At 34.7% G+C, this 23,803-nt stretch overlaps 1 protein-coding gene across 1 annotated transcript in view; it reads right to left on the bottom strand.

Annotated features, from left to right (window-relative positions):
- Positions 1-23,803, bottom strand: part of SORCS1 (sortilin related VPS10 domain containing receptor 1) — a 454,044-nt gene that overhangs the window by 22,254 nt on the left and 407,987 nt on the right. The window contains 5 exon segments of the mRNA XM_081955321.1: positions 581-704; positions 2,786-2,919; positions 7,843-8,029; positions 22,623-22,794; positions 23,441-23,554. Of these exon segments, the coding sequence (XP_081811447.1) occupies positions 581-704; positions 2,786-2,919; positions 7,843-8,029; positions 22,623-22,794; positions 23,441-23,554 (731 nt within the window).

Raw genomic sequence — 23,803 nt, forward strand, 5'->3', positions numbered from 1 at the left:
CAGCACTAAAGAAGCTCTAACAGAACAGAGAATGAGCTGTTAAAAAGATCCACAAGCCATATGAGGTCCCCTGGTCATTTTTGGAAACTGCACAAAAATTCTGATTCTCCTCACAGTTTTTGGTCAAAATAAGGTCTGATGTACGAGTCTTGATTTGTTTCTTTGCCCCTTAAACCTTTAAAAACTTTTTCCTGGTGTTTTCACTGTGTCAACAAAAATGCTGGCTGAAGGTAATTTATAAAAATTCAAAATGCAGCTCTCAGTCAAAATCATGTGTTTATTTCTGTTTCAAGATATGATCCAGGTGCTGGGTTGCTGAAAAATAAGAATTTTTCTGGGTGTAAATCTATTATGAAATACAAAGAATGCACTTTGTGAAGAATAAGTAGATCTTTGAACTTATAAAAGATAATATATATGAGTTCAATTTCAAAGCTCTTGATTGATATGATTGTCATATAGTTTCCTTGTATAGTTTTGTCCTTCTGTTCTTTTTTACAAGCAAAGAACACAGCAAAGGGGAAATGGCCACCGAAACCTAAGGAATAAATAAACAAGAGTGAACAAAAATAGGGCTCACCATATACTGCAATCATTTTGGTGTCTTGCAGAATAGTGTTTCCTGCAGAAACTTGTACTGTGATTATGTTCATACCTTCTGTAGAGAAGGTAAATGTGATACTCCCTTCTAGAGTGATTAGTGGCTGCAAATACATAAAAAGGAAACATGATAATTAATCAATGTATTCATTAAAAGCCAAGACAAACATGTTGCTAAAAACAAACTGGGATTGAAGATGTCCAAGAATCATTAGGAAGATATTGCCACTGATTTATTTTTCTTACATTTTTCAATTGTATGAAAAAGCATAAATCATGAAAGGTTCTATAAACTATAAAACCTATCATCTAGAAAAGTCTCATAAAAGTACCAACATATGGAGAAAACAATGAATAAACTCATAAAATACTAAAAGGGTAGTGATAATAAACATATGTGCCTTGGGTTGTATAAAAACCAAGCCACACATTTGGGTTTACTAACCAGAATAAATCAGGATAATCAAAACAAATCAAATTAAGGCTTTATATAATGAACAAATTTTGAAAGGTACACATGTACACATGGATAGATTTGGTAAGATTGATATTTTCCCCTTTTTAATTCTTCCAATTTTTAATGTATAATAGCATGTGAATTTGAACATTCCCATACAATTTGTATGTTTTAATGAACCCGAAGTAAACAAAATATGAAGTAAAAAGTTAAACTCATGTATTCCTTTTGTGCATCCAACCAATTCAAAATAAGAAACTTGTTAATACGGAACGTGCACATTAAAACTTTCATTCTATTTTTTTTTCTGTAAAATTGTTAATAAGGCCACTGAAAAATTGACTCATTAAAGGAAGACCCTTCTAACTTTTCAGTTTGGGTTAAACAGTGTTGAACAGTGTGTTAAAGCAGTGAAGTTTCCTTTCATTAGAGTGGTATCACATATTTAATTGTTACATAGCAATATTCTTTGCACAAGCTTGAAAATTATCTGTCTGCAGATTTCAAAGAAAAATAAAGGATCATAAAGATTAGACAGGGAAAAGGTCAGGCTACCAAAAGGAGAAATAGAAAAGTAGGGGCGGGGGAATGAAGAACTAAAGAATCACATAACAATAACAAAAAATGAAGGATTTTTTTCACAGGAATCTTGGTACTAAGAACTTTGTTGTGTCATATTTGTAAATAAATCATCAGTAACAACTTGTACATATCTATGATCTCATAATGTTATCAAGTGTGTGAATAAATTACCACTGAAGGTAATCACGTTGTTTTCTAAAATAATGATAGAACATATGAACCATTATAGAAAAAGTAAAGTATTGTTCCACGTAAGTATTGTGGAAGAAATTAGTCACCTATTATACATGTAGTTTACCACTTATGACTAATCATTTAATGACCATTCAGAAAGGATATTTTACAAGAGGCAAAGCACTTCCGACCATTCATGTGTTCTCAATGGAACATCCTTAATATAACTTGTGGTTAAAGTCCACTCTCTAATGACTTTTAAATGTTGCAGTACAGCAGCTCACAACCCAAATTCATTAGAAAGAAGAAATCAGTGATAGGTAGCAAATTAAATATTGTCCATAGGCGATGCCTATGGGTGATTAATAATGCAAATGTATCACTTTAATGCAGTGCTTCCCAGTCTTGATACTTCCGGGTGTATGTATTCAACTCTGAGAATTCTTGTTAACGGTCATGTTGGCTGTAGAGTTCTGGAATTTGAAGCCTACACACTGGGGAAATTGCCATGGTTCATAAATAATGGTTTAATATAATAGACGTTGATTTGGGGGATCTATAATTCCAGGCTGTGGAAGGTTTTGTTTTGTTTTTTTTTTAAAGTAAAGATGGTAACTATGGACATTCAATCAAAAGTCTACCCCTTTCTGGGTTATAAAGACAACCCTGAGTATAAAAAGAGTAGAAAATGGTATACTTTCAAATTCTAGAATAACAGACATATGTATAAATGTGCTTGAAGCTGAACAACTATGTTATTTTAAGCTACATTTTGCATAATGGGGAAAAACAAAATCTTTTGTATTAAGCAAGTTAATTTTTTTAAAAAACTGATTTGTATCATAAAAGTGCTGAGAATTGCTATCTGTGATTTTCAGGGCCCTGTAATCTGTTTCTTTAGTCAGTTCTCCCCCATTCATAATGTGGCCATAACATTAATTAGCCATTGACTCTACTGTATAAAATACAGACCTCAGTATTGTTTCCAAACCACCAAATATATGTTAAGGTTCCAACTTGACTGGGCCATAATATTGCTGTGGCATTAACTTCTTTGTTCTTTGTTGTTACAAATGGAAGTGACAAATGGACATGCTCTAAAGGACCTAGAAATGAAGAAGACATAAGAAAAAAAAGTGTTCATAAAAACATTGTCAGATTTTAAATTTTATGTTCTGCAATTTCAGTAGGACTGTAGGCTCATTTACAAATTAATTTCAGCATAGTTGCAACCTGCAGAAGATAAGAGCATTCTCACTACAGGTTGTGCATTCACACAGAGGTGGAAGGGAAGGGGAGACATAAAAGGAGATGGACATTGTCTAAATTCTACAAGAATCCTAACTTATGATTCCCAGAAGAATAGCTATATCATTTCAGAAAAAAAGGAAATATTTTCTATTTGAAATATAGATGTTACATGCTCCCATTGTAGAAGGAATTAGAATAATAAGTTAGAATAATCAAAGAGTTGTTTCAAAGACCTGTAAGCAAATCCTGAAAATCCTTGTTACCAAGTGCTACTTCAGAGTAATATTGCTGGATTATGTATATGCTATTGATAAAAATAGTATGACTTAATATGTTTTGTGACAATTATTAATGCATCATTTTGCTCAAATTCAAATAAAGCAGTATATAACTTGTGTTGAATTTTATATTTACCGACAAAGAAATAAAGAGAGACTTTATCTGAAAGTGGAAGCCGTATGTTCCATCCCATATTTGGGTAGACCAAGTGATACCCCAGTCTCACTGGAAAAAAAACACTCAATGTATAGCTTGTATGCAAACTTCCAAAGTTTGAAATCAATTTCCAGTAAAGAGTTGGAATCCCATAGAATAATGTCTTATGTATATATACATAATAATGTCTTATGAATATATATACATAAGAATGATATGTCACTGAATGAAAGTGTTCTGTTTCTTAGCTGTCAACGTGCGTAAAAACATTACATAGGATCTTCATATATAAAAATAGATAAATTTCTCCTCCTTTCGCCCAAGGTGGATGGGAAGTCATGTAAAATCTCATGTATTAGGACATGACACATGTACTGTAACATCTATATTTCTCTGGTGTGGTAACTTATGAAAAGTGATATAGACTGTACATATAAGTGCTGATTCAAAAACCTCATCTGAAGATATCTATATCTATATATTTATATTATCTATATCTATATCTAATCTATATCTATATCTATCTATCTATCTATCATCTATCTATCATCTATCTATCTATCTATCTATCTATCTATCTATCTATCTATCTATCATCTATCTATTCATTCTTCATTAAAGGATCTGCTGTTTTTGATATTGGTTTGGGGGAAAAATTCACCGAAGCAGATAGTTCTGATTAACTATTACAAGATAAAAAGATAGATTTAAAAATGCAGCTTTGGAACAGCAGATGGTGTTGTACTACTATTTACAAGAATAGTTAGCAATGTTTAAGTATCTAACAAAAGTTGGAAAATTCTTTGTGCTGTTTAAATTAAAAAGGGTTGCATTCACAAGTATTAATTAGTTCCATGAAGCCTATATGCTGGTGGCTCTTATGTTCTAAACTGGTGGTTATTAAGAGATTGTGCAGATACCGATAGGAATGGAGCTATTTGGAACTGGTTATTTCTGAGGTAAAGATACAATTTACAGGTAGCTTTCTCAAATGCACTTTGTGTACACACTCTGTTGTGTAACAGAGTCTCGGGGCTTTATTGGGGAAGGGGTGGGGGCAATTATATTATTCAAGACATGGAAAAAGTAATTGAATCAAATAATTTAAAAACTATTGTTCTATAAATTCCATTGAAACGTATGAGAACCGTGCTATGTACTGTAGAAGAAAGGTGTATTTCCCTAAAAAAATAAATATTAGGTTATATGAAAATACTTCATCTGTCACTAGAGAAAACATTGGTGTGATTAGTTGAAGTATCCCTGTAAAGTATGCTCATTCATTATAGATTTCCCACAGTTGAATGGCATTGCATACCACAATAATTCTTTTGAAATTGTTATTTTATTTCATATCTAATTAACCTTTCATTAGTTGCTTTCTAAAATGGATGTTTCACTGTTCTAATAACTTTAAAGCAAAGATTGGTAGTGTGATAGATTTGTATTCTGGAATTTTCTTTCTGTCCTTAAAAACAAACAACACTCACGAGGAGTTAGTGAGATGTAAGTGTTAAAGAGCTAGATTGGGCATTTAATCTGTCACTAAAATATGACACGAAGAAAGAACAAGCAAAAATATATATGATAAAGTAGATTAAAAACATCTTTAAAAGCACAATAAGTATACAGTTATGAAAGGAATTATGTAGAAAATAATAAATGAAACAAAATTATTAACAATACTTATGAGCAAAATTGGTATAAAATCCTTAATTTATGTAATAGATCCATTTGTAATTAAATAGCTAGAGCATGTAACAAAAAGGGGGTAAATGTCAGTATAAAGAAGCAACTTTGTATTACATGCAGTGGTTATGCAAAAAAAAAAAAAACACCACCTCATAAGTATTGGAAATAAATATATAACATTAAATAAATAACGAAAAAGAGAATGTTGTCCATGGTACCAGATGGGAAGCAAAACTTGGAGAAAATGCAACAGTATCAAAACTGATCTATCTATCTATCTATCTATCTATCTATCTATCTATCTATCTATCTATCTATCTAATCATCTATCATCTACCTACCTACCATATGGGTAGAACCCAAGTTCTAGTACTTTTTTAGGCATGGATATGCCAGAATGACTTTGGCCCAAGAAGGAGAATGGAAAATCAAGACAAATCTATTTTCTGTGCTGATCAGCCTTTTAGGTCTTCATTCTATAGTGAATTGATTCAGGATGAATAACAACACATATGAAATCATTTAAATGGCCCAGATCACATCAAACTGAAAAATCTTTTAAGATTTTGGTATTGTTAAATGAGATCTCCTAAAATACAAGGCAAGAATATTGAAATCTCACAGGGTTCTATATCCTCACATGAAATTTCAGTCCTTATCTGAAATTGCATGAGATCCTGGACATTAGATCATCAATAACTTATTAGACTGTAGCAATTTTAAATTTAGTTTTAGTTTGGTTTCACTGCATGATGATACATTATGGTATCACACAAATATAGAATTAGTTCTCTATGTAAAATACAGAATAAACTCTCTTACTTTCCTATGCCAGAATAAAAACTTCTACCAGCTAAGGAGTTCTACCGCTACACGCACTGTTTATGAATTTAATCCTTGAAACATTGAAGAGAACATCACATCCTATGCAGTTTAAGATCTGACAAGGAATGTAATAAATTATATGATGATGAAACACACAGAGCAATTACATGGCTGTAATCCGTTACCAGATGGGAATGACACAGGCAATGACATTTCTGCTTCAGGTCATGGCCTGCATAAACAAAAAGGTTTTCCATCAAGTAGCCTTGTTAACTTGCATTTAAAGTGTGACATGATGGCAAAATCTTTCTTAGCAAACAGCAGAAGATTGCTTGGCTGTGTGTTACTGTGGTTAGGTTATTTGGGATATTATCCTCTCTCTCTCTACTTACGATTAATTTTGGGGTGTAAGCAACTAGCTTATGCATAAAGTGGAAATGAAATTTTAAGAAGTTCAATTTTGAAGTTACATAATTAACTTTTCTGAAATTTCACCAACGTCTTTCTGAGACTTTTCTGTCATATTTTTCCAAAGTTCAAGTCAGATTTTGAAGAAGCAAAATATCAGGAGTATTGACACTTTTGAACTTTAGTGTTTAACAATACAAGCAAGAATAATATCATAGACAACAAAAACAAACAAATCAATGGATCATCAACTATATCAGTTCAGTGTTCTAACTTGAAATTATCTGGCTTTAGACAAATTACAAAGACTTAGATCTCTGGAAAAGTCTGGGAAAAGTGAAATAAAGGTGGATGAACTCAATTACAGTGGTAATGTATATACCCCTGGAAGACTTGAAAAGCCAAGTTAAGGATAGATCATCGTGGGAGAAAAAATCTACGCAGTTGCTAGGAGTTGAAAACAACTTGATGGCACATAATAAACAAACAAATAAATCTCAAAAATTAACTCTGAAAAACTTGCTATTTGATCTTTTATGTTTAAATTTAAAGCAATTATATGGCATCTTGTTTTGTTCTATTTAATCAAACTGCTTTGTGCATTATAAACAATAACATATTTTATAAATTCATCAATACCCATAAATTTCATTTTCTCTTTCTTTTGAAGCAATATTGGAAACAAAGGTTGATATCTCAAAAGCAAAACAAACTATTCAGTCCCATAAAGGGGTACGGGATCTACACATTTTATATCCAATCCCAGGAGCAAGCAACATTCCCAGGGAAACAATAATCGTAAGGGTTACATATTCCTAAGAGTGGTGGATTCATCAGGTATCATGGTAAAATATCTGGCCAGAATATATGCTCTTGGACAAATGTCCTAGTACTCCAGGTTGCTGGCAGAGCCTTTCAAGTAACCAGATGGTCTAGATCTCTTCCAGGTTTCCAAAAATTCAATTTTAATAGAAATAAAAACAATAAGTTAAATGAAGTTATTGAAAGAAAAGTATGATAAAACCAAAACAAAGTTTTAAAAAACCCAAGCCTACCTTTAAAAATAAGATCCTTTTGAACTTGAGGCATTACCAAATGACTTTCTATTCTTTTACACTGGCCCTGGGTTATGAAGGAAGGCTTCAAGCATGATACAAATTCATGAAAAATTACACTTCTGAAATTACATGAATCACTAAATCAGACCATCATAAATCATAGCCTAAAGCAATTCCTATTTGTTTTCTGGTTCTTTTTCCTTTCCATCCACTTTTCTAATTCTCGATTCATCTCTAAAATATGATTGCATCAAATAAAACCTAACACCTGTACCATCAACAGTATTTATCAAAAGCAGAACATCTGAATTGACATCAATTTATCTTTAAGGTATTGTTATACCAACAATAATTACATACAATTAACATGCAAATACAAGACTGCAGTGTCAGTCCCCAGGCTGTTTCTGATCTGCGCAGTTACACGGAAGATGCCAACATTTTGATAGATGTGCCTGATTCCATCTTCTGTTGAGCTGAGATTGGCATATGACACAGCACTTCCATCTCCAAAATCCACGCGGATTATTGATCTTTGAATGTCACCCTAAATAGGAGAGCAGGAAGGAAACCAGAGATTAATGAAAATGCTGCAAAATTAGAGACAATTGAATGAATGCTCACCCTTCTTGCCTATTAATTGTCCTGGATGGATAAGCTGCTTTAGTTCAGAATTCAGAATCCAAACCTTTATTATCAGAGTACAACATGTATACAATGAGATTGGCTGAGCCTCCTTTCATGTATCCCCCCCCCCCCCAACATAATACAACTCACAGTGAAAATCCCTAGCCCAGTGAATCCTACTAGGAAAGTTACAAATGTCTTCAGTTTGGAAGTAGAAATCTTTGTTTCCAGGATCTAGTGAAATCCCTAAAGCTAAAGAAAGACTAAAATATTTAAAGGAGAACACAGTACAGTGGAGAGAAAGCATTCTTATTTTTTCAGTGTAGGGACTTTCTTCTTAAATTTCATTTAAAGAAGTTCATTTTGGTCGATGGCCGGACTTCTGTTAACAAAACGTGGGAATAAATTAATATAAAACAATTAAAATAAAATGGAATCAAAAATAAATTCAATACAGCCTGGACAAATGGAACTTTCCTACCTCTTGGAACAGTGAGACTCTTAACACAAAGGCCTTAGTGAAAAGACCCCCATAAATAAAGCTAGAAATATATAAACAACAAGAGGATTAACTATTATTGTTATTCTTAAACCTGAAGGAAGTTTAATCAACTCAAACTGTACTTAATGAAGTCCTCCTGAAACTTGCTAGCTATTAAACAAAACTTGACAAGATTATAAGAGAGGGCATCATTATGTTCAGCTAAAACATTACTGAAAAAAAACAGGAAAGAGTACAGCCTGGAAAATGAAAGTGAGGTAAGAAAGATGATCAAAGATGATCAAAAAAGCAACATTGAAATCTGATTCAAGTTATCTTTCATTTGTTATATTCTACAAATACACACGCGCGTACACACACACACACACACACACACACACACACACAAATATATATCCAGGATCCATTAGAGCAGTGGGTCTCAACCTTCCTAATGCCCCGACCCTTTAATACAGTTCCTCATGTTGTGGTGACTCCCAACCATAAAATTATTTTTTGTTTTCCTTTATTTTTTTCAAAAATATGTGTTTTCCGATGGTCTTAGGCGACCCCTGTGAAAGGGTCTTTCGACCCCCAAAAGGGTCCCGACCCACAGGTTGAGAACCACTGCATTAGAGTTGTGAAGCCAATGCAATTAAATAAATACAAATAAATTTTAAAAGTCCATCTCTTACTGAGAAATTTCGAATAAGGCAGTGTGCATATGGGCCTGCATGGACATGTACTCTATGACAGAGATAGAGACATTTTTTCTGCTGCAATTTCCTTATAAATATTTGAATATGATCATTCTATTCGTCCTTTACAAATAGCACGGTTCTCTGTGTGTTTAACTGGAAGCAATTCTCAATTTTATTCTAGGTTAAATATGCAAAGAACTGTATTGCTATTTTATGCAAACTTCTTATGCAGAAAGAAATAATGAAACCTCTCTCTCTCTAAAGAAAACACTTTATCTGGCATCAACAGGAAGTTGATATTTATGCATGCCTCTGAAAGGTCGTTTTGGTGCTCAAAATTGGCACATTAAAATCTGGTGCAAAGATTAAAACAAAACAAAAATAATTTTGGCATTGAAATAGTATAAAAATGTACAAAATTACTTTTGTTGGTTTATGTATATGCAAACTTAATTTGAAAAGCCATGAGAGTAGAAGATACATGCATTTTTATCTTCCAGTGTGTGTGTGTGTGTGTGTGTGTGTGTGTGTGTGTATGTATATATGTGTGTGTGTGTATATATATATATATTTGTGTGTGTGTGTGTGTGTGTGTATTTGTGTTACAACCCCTGGTATGCCCATATATGGGAGGAAGCTCACTACTCCCTCTTTCTGTCCTTCGGCTCATTACAGAAAACCATCCAGGCAGAAAACCATTATTTTTATATATATATCAGCACAAATACAACACAAATATAAAAAGGAACAATAAATTCCACAATTTATTTCAATGATTTTGAAGGTTCTATCAACAGCTGTTGATAATTCATCAAATGTATGTATGTATGTATGTATGTATGTATGTATGTGTGTGTATATATATATATATATATATATATATATATATATATATATATATATATATATATATATATATATATATATATATATATATATATATATATATATATATATATATATATATATATATATATATATTAACATTTGATGAATTATCAACAGCTGTTGATAGAACCTTCAAAAACATTGAAATAAATTGTGGAATTTTATTAAAGGTGATGCAAAATATCTACAAATATATGTCTCTCTTATTACTAAAATTTAGTATATATTGCTACGTGAAGGGGAAAAGGTAATTTCTAAGCTCGGCACAAGGTGTCCTTTGGGTTCTTACCAAGATTTCCTGCTGGGGGAGAATGGCATCTTCTTTGAGTAGACCCATATCTGCTATTCAAAAGTTTCTTTTATGGGAAGAATTGCTCTAAAAGTTCCTTTCTTCACCATAATTGCTTAAATTATTTGAACTGAAAATGCTTTCTGCCCATTAAATACAATTCAGGCTCTAGCAGATTTCTGAAAAGGGCACATCAAAAAGCTGACATTTAAATATCTGAAGCACCAGGACAAGGAAGCAAAAGTAAAGTATGCAACCAGTGAGATATTTTTCTGTCACAAATGAAATTACTTAGGGAAAACAGAGGAGGGAGCAGAGAAAGAAGGCCTGTTGTAAACAACTTTTAACCTGTATTGTTTTCCATACATATTTTCCTGTGCTCTGAGGAACATAATTTCTATATGATGAAGATTATTACTAATATACATGTTTTATATTACACTAGAAAGGTAGGGATACAGAGCAATAGCTTTCTCCTTAAAAAATATTTTATCACTAAGCTAAATCTTATGGCAATAAGTGAACTGTGAATTTCTCAATTTACTCTAATCTTTTAACTTTTGGCAACTGGCTTGATTTGGTTCCAATCAATGAATAAATTTATACATACACAACACCACACTTACGTAACAAATCTAGTCAGAATGCTTAAATAAGTGCTTGGAATATATTTTATACTGAATGCTACTTAATGTTAGTGATCAAATCAAATAGTCAAGTAATAACTTTACAACAGAGGCACATTTTGCTACATCTTTTGTGTTTCAAAGCTTCATTTTCTAAAGATTGGTTTTAATAATAGAATAATAAGAGTTGGAAGGGGCTTTGGAGGTATTCTAGTTCAACCTCCTGTACAAGCAGAAGACTCTATATCATTCTAGACAAATGGCTGACCAATCTCTTTTTTAAAAAGCTGCAGCAATGGAACACCCACAACTTCTGAATGCAAGCTGTTCCACTGATTAATTGTTCTAACTGTCTCCTTAGTTCTAGGTTGGTTCTCTCCTTGATTAGTTTCCATCCATTGCTTTTTTGTCTCACTTTCTGGTGCTTGGAAAACAGATTGATTCCTCTTCTTTGTAACAGCCCCTCAAATATTGGAACACTGCTATCATATGACTCCTAGTTCTTATTTTCACTGGACTAGACCAGAGGTGGGTTGCTGCTGGTTCGGCCTGTATCAGCCGACTGGTAGTAGCGGGGGTGGGAAGCCCTGCCCACCTGCCCGGATGCTTCTGCACATGTGCAGAAGTGTGGTGCGCAAGCACGTCTAAACCGGTAGTAAAAAAATTAGCAACCCACCTCTGGACTAGACATCCAATTCCCGCAACTGTTCTTCATATGTTTTAGGTTCCAGCCCCCTAATCATAATTGTTTTTCTTTGCTCTGCACTCTTTCTAAAGTCTCAAATCTTTTTTATATTTGGCGACCAAAACTGTCTGCAATATTCCAAGTGTTACATTCACATGATCTTGATCCTCGGCCTCTATTGATGCATTGATTGCATTGGCTTTTTTGGTGGCTGCAGCACACTGCTGGCTCATATTTAAGTGGTTATCTACTAACACTCCTTTTGCGTGAAGACAGAATTAAAGCATGAATTAAGCAGCTCTGCTTCTCTACCTGCTACCTATCATTTCCTTGCCATCTTCTCCCACTAGTTGGCCATTTGTTTCCTTGACCTTTTTCTTGTTTTTTACATGTTTAAAGAAACTTTTTAAAATTTATTTTTGACAGTTGTTGCAAGCCTTAGTTCTGAGCCTTAGCTTTCCTGACTTCATTTTTGTAGATTCTGGCTATATGCTGGTATTCTGGTTTTAATATACAGTATGTCTCTCTTTCCGTTTTTTATACTTATCCTTTTTGTCTTTCAGTTTATCAGAGAGCTCTTTATGCAACATTTATTTGACCCTTGATTAAATAAATCATATATGCAGACTGTTTTTCTGAAGTCTATATTATTTTGGTTAAGATAAGACCATTTCAATAATACATAAAACAAAAGACATTTCCACGTGCACACTTTCCCTTCTGTAATGAAAAGCATTTTGAAGCCAGCTAAGCAATTGTCTTCATTCCTGCTGGCCTCAGAACATTTAAAGCAGGCAAGGATCAGCTGATCTAATCAATATTTCTGCAAAGTCAAAAGTAGTGCACAGAAAAAACCACAAAAATGACGTTCACTACTCCAGCATCTGACTTATGACAACTCATAAAATACAAAATCCCTGCATTTATTATCATTCCTTCTGCATACAAGTTCCTATTGAAAGCAATGGAGGTAGGCTAACACGAAAGCAGCCAGGTGATTTCTTCAGAAGCTGTACTCAGGAATGTAGGCGTGAGTTCAGTTTAAGCTGTTTATACAAAGAGAGAAAATTAAGAGGAATATAATGTGGAACAGGAGGAAGGAAAGGTGATAGATTGGGATTTCTGACTCCCACAGTCTAAATCCTCAACCCTCCATAATTTTTGAAGACCTGATATTATGATGTGGCTAGCAGCCATTTAATCCCAATGAAATCTTACTTATCCCAAATGTACTCAAGAAGAAACAACTGGTAGTCTCCCTCCTTCATTACTTCCATAGCTAACTGACATTATATATGGTCAGACTAAAGCGCTTTCCAGAATAAAAATAACTGATTAATTAAAAAATCAAGTACCAAGTTAAATAATAGGAAGTAAATTGAAAGAAAACAAAAGGCAAAGGGAAAAGAGAATATTTCTGACAAGATTAAATTTACAACACAAAGACACAAATGCACACAAAATGAACTCACAATTCTTCATTGTATAGTCCATAAAATAAAATAAAATAAAATCAGTATTCTAATGTACATCCTACTTTCCACTATGTGTCAGATTGCTCTTCTTTTTCTTCTCATCCCATATCTGTCATCAGACATTGGTGATCATGTCGGCGATCCTATTTTTATTGATAGCTGCACAAAAAAGTGCTGCTGAGTTTTGTCCAAACCAGTCCCTTAGATTTTGAAGCCATGATGTTCTTCTTCTGCCTGGACCTCGTTTGCCTTCAATCTTTCCCTGGAGGATTAAGTTAAGTATGGCATATTTTTCCAGGTGTCGTATCACAGGTCCAAAATATTCTAACTTTTGCTTTTTAATGGTGTTGATTATCTCCCTTAGCTTTCCCAGGCAGCTTATCACTTCCGCATTTCTGATTTTGCCAAACCAGCTTATATGTAACAGCCATCTGTCAATCCACATTTCAAACACTTCAAGTCTCTTCATGTGGCTGTCAGAGACTCTCTACTCCGTAGAGCAGGACAGAAAAGATGTAACATCTGACAAGAGTCATTTTCAGTCTTAGGCTTATGTGACTGCAGAAGACCTTTATTATTTTGAAGAATGCTGTTCAATCTTCCTCTATCCTTGTCTTTACTTCAGTGGTCATGCCCCAGCTTTCATGTAAATTAGAACCAAGGTATGTGACCCTTTCAACTTTTTCTAGTGGTATTCCTTCTGAATTTATCGGTGGTAAATTAATGGGTTGTTTGATGATGACCATGATCTTGGTTTTTGAGGTGTTAAGTTTCATGTCAAATTCTTCAGATATTTCTGTGACTCCGTTGATGAGGAGCTGAAGATCTTCATGCTTACTGGTGAGCAGAACTCTATCATCAGCATATCTTAAATTGTTGATCTGAACACCATTTACTTTGAGGCCAGTATCTATGTTTTCCAGTGCTTCGTTGAAAATTGACTCAGAGTAGATATTAAACAACAGTGGAGACAGAATATAGATCTGTCTGACCTCTCTTCATACTTCTGCATCATCTGAATATTTTTGGCCTTATCTCACATTTGCTATCTGATACCAATACAGATTCTTTATGATAATCTATTGTATATCTTTGCATCTAGTCCCTTGTTTCAGGACTTGTAATAGTTTGTTGTGCCTTATTTTATCAAATACTTTTTCAAAATCAATGAAGCACATGTAAACACTGTGATTGACATCTCTACAATGCTGTACAAGAACCTAAATTCTAAATAGGGCATCTCGTGTGCCAAGATTGTTTCTGAAACCAAGTGTTACTTAGATGCTCCTCAATTTTGTTGTATATTCTTGTGTGAATTATTCTTAGAAATATTTTCAGGCCATGACACATTAAGCTTATTGCTCTGTATTTGGTACACTTTTTTGCATTTATTTTTTGGGGAATTGTCACTTTAGCCAATCATTTGGTATCTTTCCCTGTTTCATATATTCGATTGAAGAGTTGTAGTAAAAATTTATTCCCATTGTCTTCCAGCAATTTGTTTTTGCTATTTTTATTGCATGTTCAAACTCCTCCATAGTAATGGTTGGTCCAGTTGTTATACTTCCCATATCAATATCATCCTTAGTGTCCTCAAAAAGTTCTGCAATATATTCCTTCTATCTTTTTAGTTTTTCATCCCCCTCCTTGTTAACTAAGTTGTTTTGTTTTCTTTTTGTAGAGGCCTGTTGTTTCTTTCCCTTTTTTGTGTAAATTGAAATTATCATGAATACGCTCTATTTCTTTGCATCTCTTTGCAAACCATTTTTCTTTTGCCAGTCGAATTTTTCTTTTAATTGTTTTCTGCAATTCATTGTATTTTTCTTTGTTTTTATTTTTATAAGAGCTTCTTTCATCTTTGAGATGAAGAATTTCATCCATCATCCACTGTTGTTTCTTGTGGTCCCCCCCCCCCATCTGTTTGGAGATTGTTACCTCTACTATTGCATTTTTAAATTTATTCCATTTCACTTATACATCTTCATTATTTAGGCTGTTGGTTTCTCTTAAACAAATTTCTAGTTCTTCTTTTATCTTATCTACATGTTTAGTGATGAAGCCACTGTCAATTCTTGGTTTAGAAGGATTCAGGTTATCCTTTTTAGTTTCAGCTGGACTTCGGAAAGTAGTAGATTATGATCAGATGGTACATTTGTGCCTGGGTATGTTTTTACTGAGTTTTTAAATCTTTTGTTTATTGTAAAATAGTCAATTTGGTTCCTTACTATATTATTTCGTGTATCTGCCAGAGATCTCCCAAGTGTAGAGGCATCTTTTTGGTAACTTGAAAAAAGTATTCATCACACATTGCCTATGTTCCTGGCAGAAGTCTACAAACCTGTCACTCTACCATTTCTGGTTCCTAAGCCAAAGTTTCCAACTACAGGAACATCACTTTCTTCTCCCACTTTTGCATTGAAGTCCCCCAAAGTATTGTGATATTATTACTTTTTAGGATTTCCAGTACACTGTTTATATCTTCATAGAACTTCTCTAAATCCTCACCATCACTGTTAGCCATGGGAGTGTAAACTTGTATAACATTCATATTTGCTGGAGTACTATTTATTTGGATCATCATCACTATCAGATACAGGAATAAAGGATGCATTTAATTACAAGATTGTTTTCAATTATTTTTACTATTTTCACCAGAGTAATAGATAGTATAATCTACTATTCTACACATTCCATTTTCAGGTCGTGCATTTCTCTTACTCCCAATATAGAGATATTGTATTTGGACATTTCTTTGATAGTGTTGTATGTTTTCCCAGAATCATATAGGCTTCTCAGATTCCATGTTCCAATTCATAGATTTGGGTTTATCATGCTTCTAGGGGACCGGAAAATTCTAAGCACCCCTGTTCCATTTAAGGGAGGCCCATAGGACCATGGTTAGATTTTGCCACCATTAACATGATTTTCCTGGCAAATATATAGTTTAGTATTTTTCCCTTTGCTTTCTACACCGCTGTACACATGCTGTTCAAGTGGCTGCCACCACACCATGTGCTGTTCTTCTGAAGCCGTTCCGATCAATGTGGTCTCCACCTTCAGTTGATATTGATGAGCCAGTTGCCACTCACCAGACCTGTTGGTCCAAGGGAGGTATTTGATTCCCTCCAACCCACCATTGCAACATAAAAGTCATCTGTGGGAACACACTCTGCAGGGGTTCCAGGCTCCCCCTAAGAGCGGATTGTTCTACAATATCCTAATCTCAAAATCATATTTTTGTTGGTGGAAGCTTTTTATCTTACCTGGTTTTTTAGCCAGCACTGGAAAAAAAAAAACTCCAACTCTACCTGAGAGGGAATCTTGCCAGTCAATGAGTATAATTTTATTTTTGCAGGCTTCAGATATTTCTGCCTATTTAGATTGACAAGTCAGCTGTTGATTGACTGATCAGACAAAGATTGTCCTTTACGTCCTTTAGTGTCTGAACTTATTAGGATTAATTTTCTTTCAATTCACTATAGTGGTCCTGGTTAGTCCCTGAATGGAATGATTAAAACTGGTTGTTAACTTTAACATTCATGAGCACCTTTGAGTTCAACCAGTGGAAGGTTGAGTGGCCCAAACGTTTCTGTGAAAACAAAGCTTCACCATGTCCACAGGACTCTTGGTGGCCATAGACTACAAAGAAAAAAGAAAAAAAACACTATGCAATTTTATTTTGTACTACAACTAAAATGGATGTAATTCACCTGAGTGAACAGGCTTAATTATGCTATAAGAATATGGGTCTACAGCAGCTCTGTAGAATCTTTGTGTGGACTGTGGGGAGAATCAGTCTTTAGATGAATGGGATTGTTTAACAGACAAATTGAGACATAAAGAATAGGTCAATGAAGCTCACAGCGGTCTATGTTAAGTTTTACCAGAACATTTCCATAGCAACCCCTGAATCTCAAGTTGCAGAAGTTTCTTCTAAATCCATTGTTTTCTGTAGAAAACAGGTTACTTCCTGTTCTTCTATTACTATATTCATTATATTGTTACTTATGAGTATATATGCAGGCATTTCCTCCTCCTCTCTGAAATATGAGTGCAGCTCTTTGTCATGTGTCTCCCATATATTCTTTTGGAGAAGACCCCCTCCAGTATACACTGTCTAATAAATCACTGTGGTAAGCCTTGATTATTTGCTTTAGGTACTATAGGTAATAGAAAGCAATGACAAGGTAACTGTAACAAATTCCCAATCATTTATATTTTTATGCATTGTTTTGTTTTTATTCTGCTAGATAGAAAGTGGGTTTACTTTGATTTTAGATCTTTCTCAGATGTTATTGTCTATTAATGAGAGAAAATGGCAAGAAGGTGATGAGCAGCAGGGGGAAAGCAGAACTGCTTAATTATTATTATTATTATTATTATTATTATTATTATTATTATTATTATTATTATTATTATTATTATTATTATTATTATTATTATTATTATTTGCATCTGTCTTTACACAAACGGAAAAAAAACAGTCCAACCTATCAAAAAACACTGTAAAATGCAGCCTAGGAATGCAAGTAAAAATGAGCAAGAAAATGGTAAGAGAACACCCATCAACTTTAGATCCGTTCAAATCACCGGGACCGAATGGATTACAGCCCAAGGTTTTGAAGGAACTGGCAGACATGATCTCAAAAATGCTGAACCATATCTATCAAGGATCCTGGAGCACTGGAGAACTGCCAGAGAACTAGAAAAGGGCTGTCATAATTTGCTTCTTCAAAAAAGGAGAAGAAATGGATCCAGGAAACTACAGACCTATCAGCCTGACCTGGGAAGATCCTGGAAACGATAATCAAGCAACAAATCTGCAAACATCTGGAAACAAACAAGTCATAACCGAAAACCAATATGGGTTTGTCAAAAACAGATCATGCCAGACAAATCTTACTGCGTTCTTTGACAAAGTAACAAAATTAATGGACCAGTGAAATGCTGTGGATATAATTTATTTGGAATTCAGTAAGGCATTTGATAAACTAGATAACAAGCTAATAGATAACAGTAGCTTGATAAGAGAGGAAGATGTGGTTAGACAGCATCACTATCAAATGGATTTGTAACTTGGCAGACCAACTTCACTCAACATGTAGTCCTTAATGGAACTGCATGTATATGAAGGAAAGTATTCAATGGTGCACCTCAAGGCTCTTTCTTAGACCTAATAATTCTTTAACAGCTATGTCAGCGGTACTCATCAAATTTGCAGACGTTATCAAGCTGGCAGGAAAAGCCAATAGGTTTGAGATAAAGAAGGAACTTGATAGATTTGAACACTGGGCCCTAACTAACAAAATGAAAAACAATAGGGAAAAAAGTGAAAATCTACACCAAATGCAAACGTACAGAATAGTTGGTTCATGGCTCAACAGCAGTAGCTGCAAGAGCGATCTTGGAGTCCTAGTGTACAATCATTCAAGTATGAGCCAGCTTTGTGTTGCTGCTGCCAAAAAACCCAATGCAGTCCTGGCTGCATTCAACAGAGGTATAGGATCTCTGAAACATTGGGACTGCAAATAAATCGTGTGCTTTCAATAATTTTAAGGGAATCAAAATGCTCTTTCTGATGAATAAAAGGAAGAAATGAAAACCAACCATTTCACCTTTCAGAGGTTCAGGAAAATGGCCATAGCACTTTTTTAAAAGCAGTGATCTTGGGCAAAGTAGGCTACTACGTTAGTGATTATTAAAAGACAGTATGTAATACTTCAGGATTTTCAACTTCTGTATTTATGCTACAAAACCTGATTTATATAGGATCCCCAAGTAATACACCAACATATGAAGTTAGGGATACTGTTTAACACTTTCCCAAATCCAATAGTGTTGCATTGTTTGAAATATACTATGTAAACCTTGAAAATTGTGATGTAACTGCAATTAGGTATATTCAGTGAAATAGATTACTGAATACTCTCAAATTTGTGTTAGTGCAGCTTCTCAATAACTTTTCCTATGTTTTGTTTGCATTTCCTCCACTTACACAGTGCCATTATTATGGCTTCTACTTTAATATAGCAAAATAGGTTCCTATTTAATACTGGAAGCTTAGCATAGTTTGAAATTTAGCATAGTTTTCTCTCAGAAAGTATAGTTCAGCTCTTCTTTTTATTTGTCTTCCACTCATGGAAAATTATTATTCCACCAAGGCATGAAAGTAAGATATGTTTCTGCTGGTTTGCCATTGTTATTGCTTTTGTTTGACAAATTTGTTAGCAAAGACCTAGTGAAGAATCCTTTTTTCATGTTTGCCTGATGATCATGGTTACTTAGCTATATTCATTTTCCAGTTTTCCTGATTCTTCTGATATAACAACCTGACAGGCTTATCAAACATCATTAAACCTTGATTACATCCTCTGCATTTTGCTTCTTAAGAGAAGGTATTGCTAATTTTAATCATTCTAATGAGAATTATATCCTCAAACAGTCAATTTCAATCTCATTGAAGAGGCTGCAAGCATACTTCTTTTTCTACAAAGTGCCAGGATTTATATGTAAATCAAAGTATTAAAACAATGAGATGCAACTCAATTTTTATAAATTTGAATCCCAAGCCTCACATTCTACTTGGAAGTCTTTAGTTATGTTAACTTGTTATCTCTTTATCCTTGCAGATGTTTCAAATGAAGTTTTAATTGGTCTTTGTATCAGGCAGATGTTTCTTCTCCTTCTATTCCAGAGTGAAATTATCTGTAATTTGCTTTATATTTTCTGTATACATCATAACTTTTTTTTGCCTATGCTGAATATGCAGGGTTGATGGAAATGGTATACAAGGTTCTTCTGGTAGAATAATTTTGTTTTATTAAATTTAGCTTATGAATGTTTTTATGTAATGCATTAATTAAAAGAATGTGTGTCTAATTAAAATTAAGTCTCATTGACTTGAATAAGGTTTATTTCTTGATAAATGAACTTAGGATTACAATCTAAATGCATATAATTTTATCTTTACTAAGCAAATTAATTCCAGCCATATAATTCTATATCTCTTTCAGTGAAATTTAGATATTCAAAATGAACTTGAAAACTACCATCATCAAATGGTATTTGATGTTATCAAAAGTCCATAATATTTCTTCCAATTTGCCTTTTCTCAAATATATTTTATTTATTTAACAAAAATTATATGGTTATCCAATTAACTCTCAGTGACTCTGGGCAGCTTACAAAGATGAAAACTCAATATAAAAACATTAGAAAGCAATACGCCCCCAGCCACCTGGCAACAACAGTCAATTAAATAAGCCACTTGATGTGTTCCATCAAGCTCCCCAGACCCATTGACAAAACTAGGTTGTGATGGCTCTCTTGGGCATTGGCTTGGACAATGAGGGAGTGCCACTCTGGGGACATCTAAGAAGGCACTCTGTGGAGCACCAGGGGGATGTGGAAGGCTCTCTGGAGAATTTGGATGGTCTAGGCAAGGCTATACCAGGAATGTCAGGGGAATCCAGCAGTGAGAAGCAGCTGGGTGATCAGACAGTTGTGCAAGGAGGAGAAGAGGCACACATGTAGTGATTTACTGTGGATGATCATTTGGCCACACAGGCCAGAGAGAGGCACAGCTGCGGATGGCCAGCAGAAGAGGAGTTGTCACCCCCGGCCAATCAAGGTTGCACAGAGCTGAACAGAGGAAGGTGCAATGGAAGTTAGCAAGGCTACTTGCAAGGAGGCAGCCTCAGCCTTCCTAATCAGGTGCAACAGACAGCGTCTATTTACGTCAGCATTTGGAGACTGGGACTTGTTGCATATAATTGTAATCTGTCAATCCATGAATAATCTTGATTCATTGCCTTGAACCGATTGATGCCAAGCTACTTTCATCAGGCCTTGAAACTGCTGGAGCTGTGTTGCCATTGTCCTGCCTTTGGACCCCTCAAAGTTAAGCTGTCTTTGTTGTGCCTTGAACCTATTGAGACCATGCTGCTTTCATTGTGCCTGAAACCCATTGATGCCAAGTTGCCTGAAACCTTGTAAGGTGCCCAGAGTTACCTAGAGGTAAGATGGAGGCCTACAAATTTTATAAATAAATTTTTAAAAACCCTGCTGGAGTTTTGTGGTTTTTGTTGTGCCATGAACCCATGGAAACCGCATTTGCTTTGACCAAATCATGAACCCCAAGCATCATGGGGCTGGAATCCTGCTGGTGCCATTTCTGTGCCTTAGGCATATAAGAGACTGTAGTAGGGGTTGGCTGTGTGTGTGAAATAAACACATATTATCTACTCATGCTCTCTTTATCTCTCCCTCTTTATGTGTGTGTTTGTAGGTGTATACTCGAATGGGACACAGATCTTCAGGGCCTTGCAAAAGAGTGCCAAAATGGGGGTCAATCTTATATTTAGATGATGTTCCAGAGTGAAGGAGCCCCCATGAAGAAGGGCCTTCTTCTTGATTCCACTAGATGTACCTTCTTAGGAGGAGATCAATAGCATTCCCTGCCTCTGTGATCTGGTAGATTGGGAAGATGCAACCAGGAAAAGAAGGTCCCTTATATGGCAAATCTATTGTGCAAACAAGGTTTCCTATTGTATAACGAAATTTCCTCCTTTATACACCCATATAGCTCCATCTATAGCATAGTTCATTTTTTTTACTCCAATATATTTACTAATGCAGCTTTGAATCTTGCATACACCTCCTGCCATCGAAAAATATAAGAGACAGTGTGATATACCAGTTAAAGATTAGACTAATGACATCTATGGAAATTTCCTATGCAAACTGCAAAATTCAAAAGCATGGATTTTGCTGGGGGGTGGGGGCACACACTGCGGATTTTCCTTTATATTCAGCAACCCTAAAATTCACATGTGTCAAAATAATTTCTGGTTGATTATTCCTCATATATTTTTTACTATTCAGTTGATAGACACTACCTATGATCCCTTGGCTATCTTCTTGTAAGGTACCTTTCTTCCATTTAAGAAACCTTTTTTTTCTCCTTTTCCTTCCTTAATCTTCCTTAAAGTAAACCTAATTATCTGAAATAGTCACAGTTACAACAACATTTTAATCTAGACTTTTTTGTACTGTGAGGTGTTCTAGAAATGCATGCTTTAAAAATGCTGTACATGATAATCTTGCCATGTTTTGCAGTGTTAGACCAGATATTCTTATTTCAGTGTCACTGAGGGCAGAGGTACAAACAGCAAACAAGAGAGGCCATGGAGGAAAGAATCAAGCCCTTTTTATAATAGGATGATAGACCAGATGTATAGCTCAAATTTTTCAAGTCACTAATCAGTTAAATCACACTTGGTTAATTAATTCTGTTCAGTCCCATTCATTGTCTTCTAAATGATTCTGACTCGGAAACCCCAGTGGGGAACATGTTAAACAGACCATACCTCTTCCAGCTGTACCATGAAGGTAACATTATGCCCTTGTTCTGATGTCAGTGTGCCATCTGATGTGACAACCCGAAGTCCTCGCGGGGCTTTGCCAGGGCACTGCTGCGGCTTGGCTGTGTACTGCTCGCGCACACCGTCTGTGCAGTTATTAGACACGACTTTTCTGTACCTGTGAAAAGAAGAACAAAGAACCCTGAAGAGACTAGCTACAAGCTGCTTGTTTCTAATGATAGCTCCCTTTCCCAGACTATCACTGTCACACGTCAGTTATTTAAACCACTGAATCATGAAACAGTATAAATTGACTTGGTACAGAACTTTAGCCACTTGTCATGCTCTGATATTGAGAAGAAGAACTAACACAACAGTTATCAGAGTTAATGACACTGACAAAATGTATATGGTGCTGTTTTATCACAATAAAGCAGCAAGTATCACTTGTCATTACTATGCTGGGCCAAATGAACTCACAAATGTGAGGGGCTAAAGGAGTAAACTTTCAACTTTATGACTCAATATAAAATTTGACCTGCCAACTATAGTGATAGGAAATTTATAGACAGTATTGATAAATCTTAATCGTCTCTATTTGTTGAGGGACATTTTGGTAAACTTGAAAAGGTTTTCTGATAGTATTGTCATCAGTCAATGATAATTGTACTTTTTATAGTTTTCTGATAATCCTGACTCAGCTTTCCATTTGCAAAAAGTATCACTCAAGATATAAAGAAAACCACAGATTGAGGAATATGGTAAAGGGTCAACACCATTACAGTTGATAATCTTAAACAAATATTATAGCTTTGACTACTTACCCAGTGCTATTGAGATAACTTTGACCAAGACTGCACTCTTTCGACAAAGATGATGGGTTATACCAAAAAGCTGGCAAACACTGGCCATTGCTGTGGCGCTCAAATCCATAATCACTAGTTTGGGAAGAAGAAATATTACCTTGCTACGCAAGTGGCCCATTCCAATGGACACATGTTTTTCAAATATAAATTGACATATAAAAACATATGACCTCTTTCATTTACAAATACACATGTTTGGGCATACATCTTATAAATTCCCCATTGCATCTGGCATGCATAAGCCCAACTATCAGAAACTTTAGACTTCTTTCTGATCAAGAAACTATAACATCCCATGTACAAGAACTTGTTTGGACAACA

The sequence above is a fragment of the Natrix helvetica genome (genome assembly GCF_964273705.1).
Source record: "Natrix helvetica genome assembly, chromosome: 5".
Lineage (NCBI taxonomy): Eukaryota > Metazoa > Chordata > Lepidosauria > Squamata > Natricidae > Natrix > Natrix helvetica.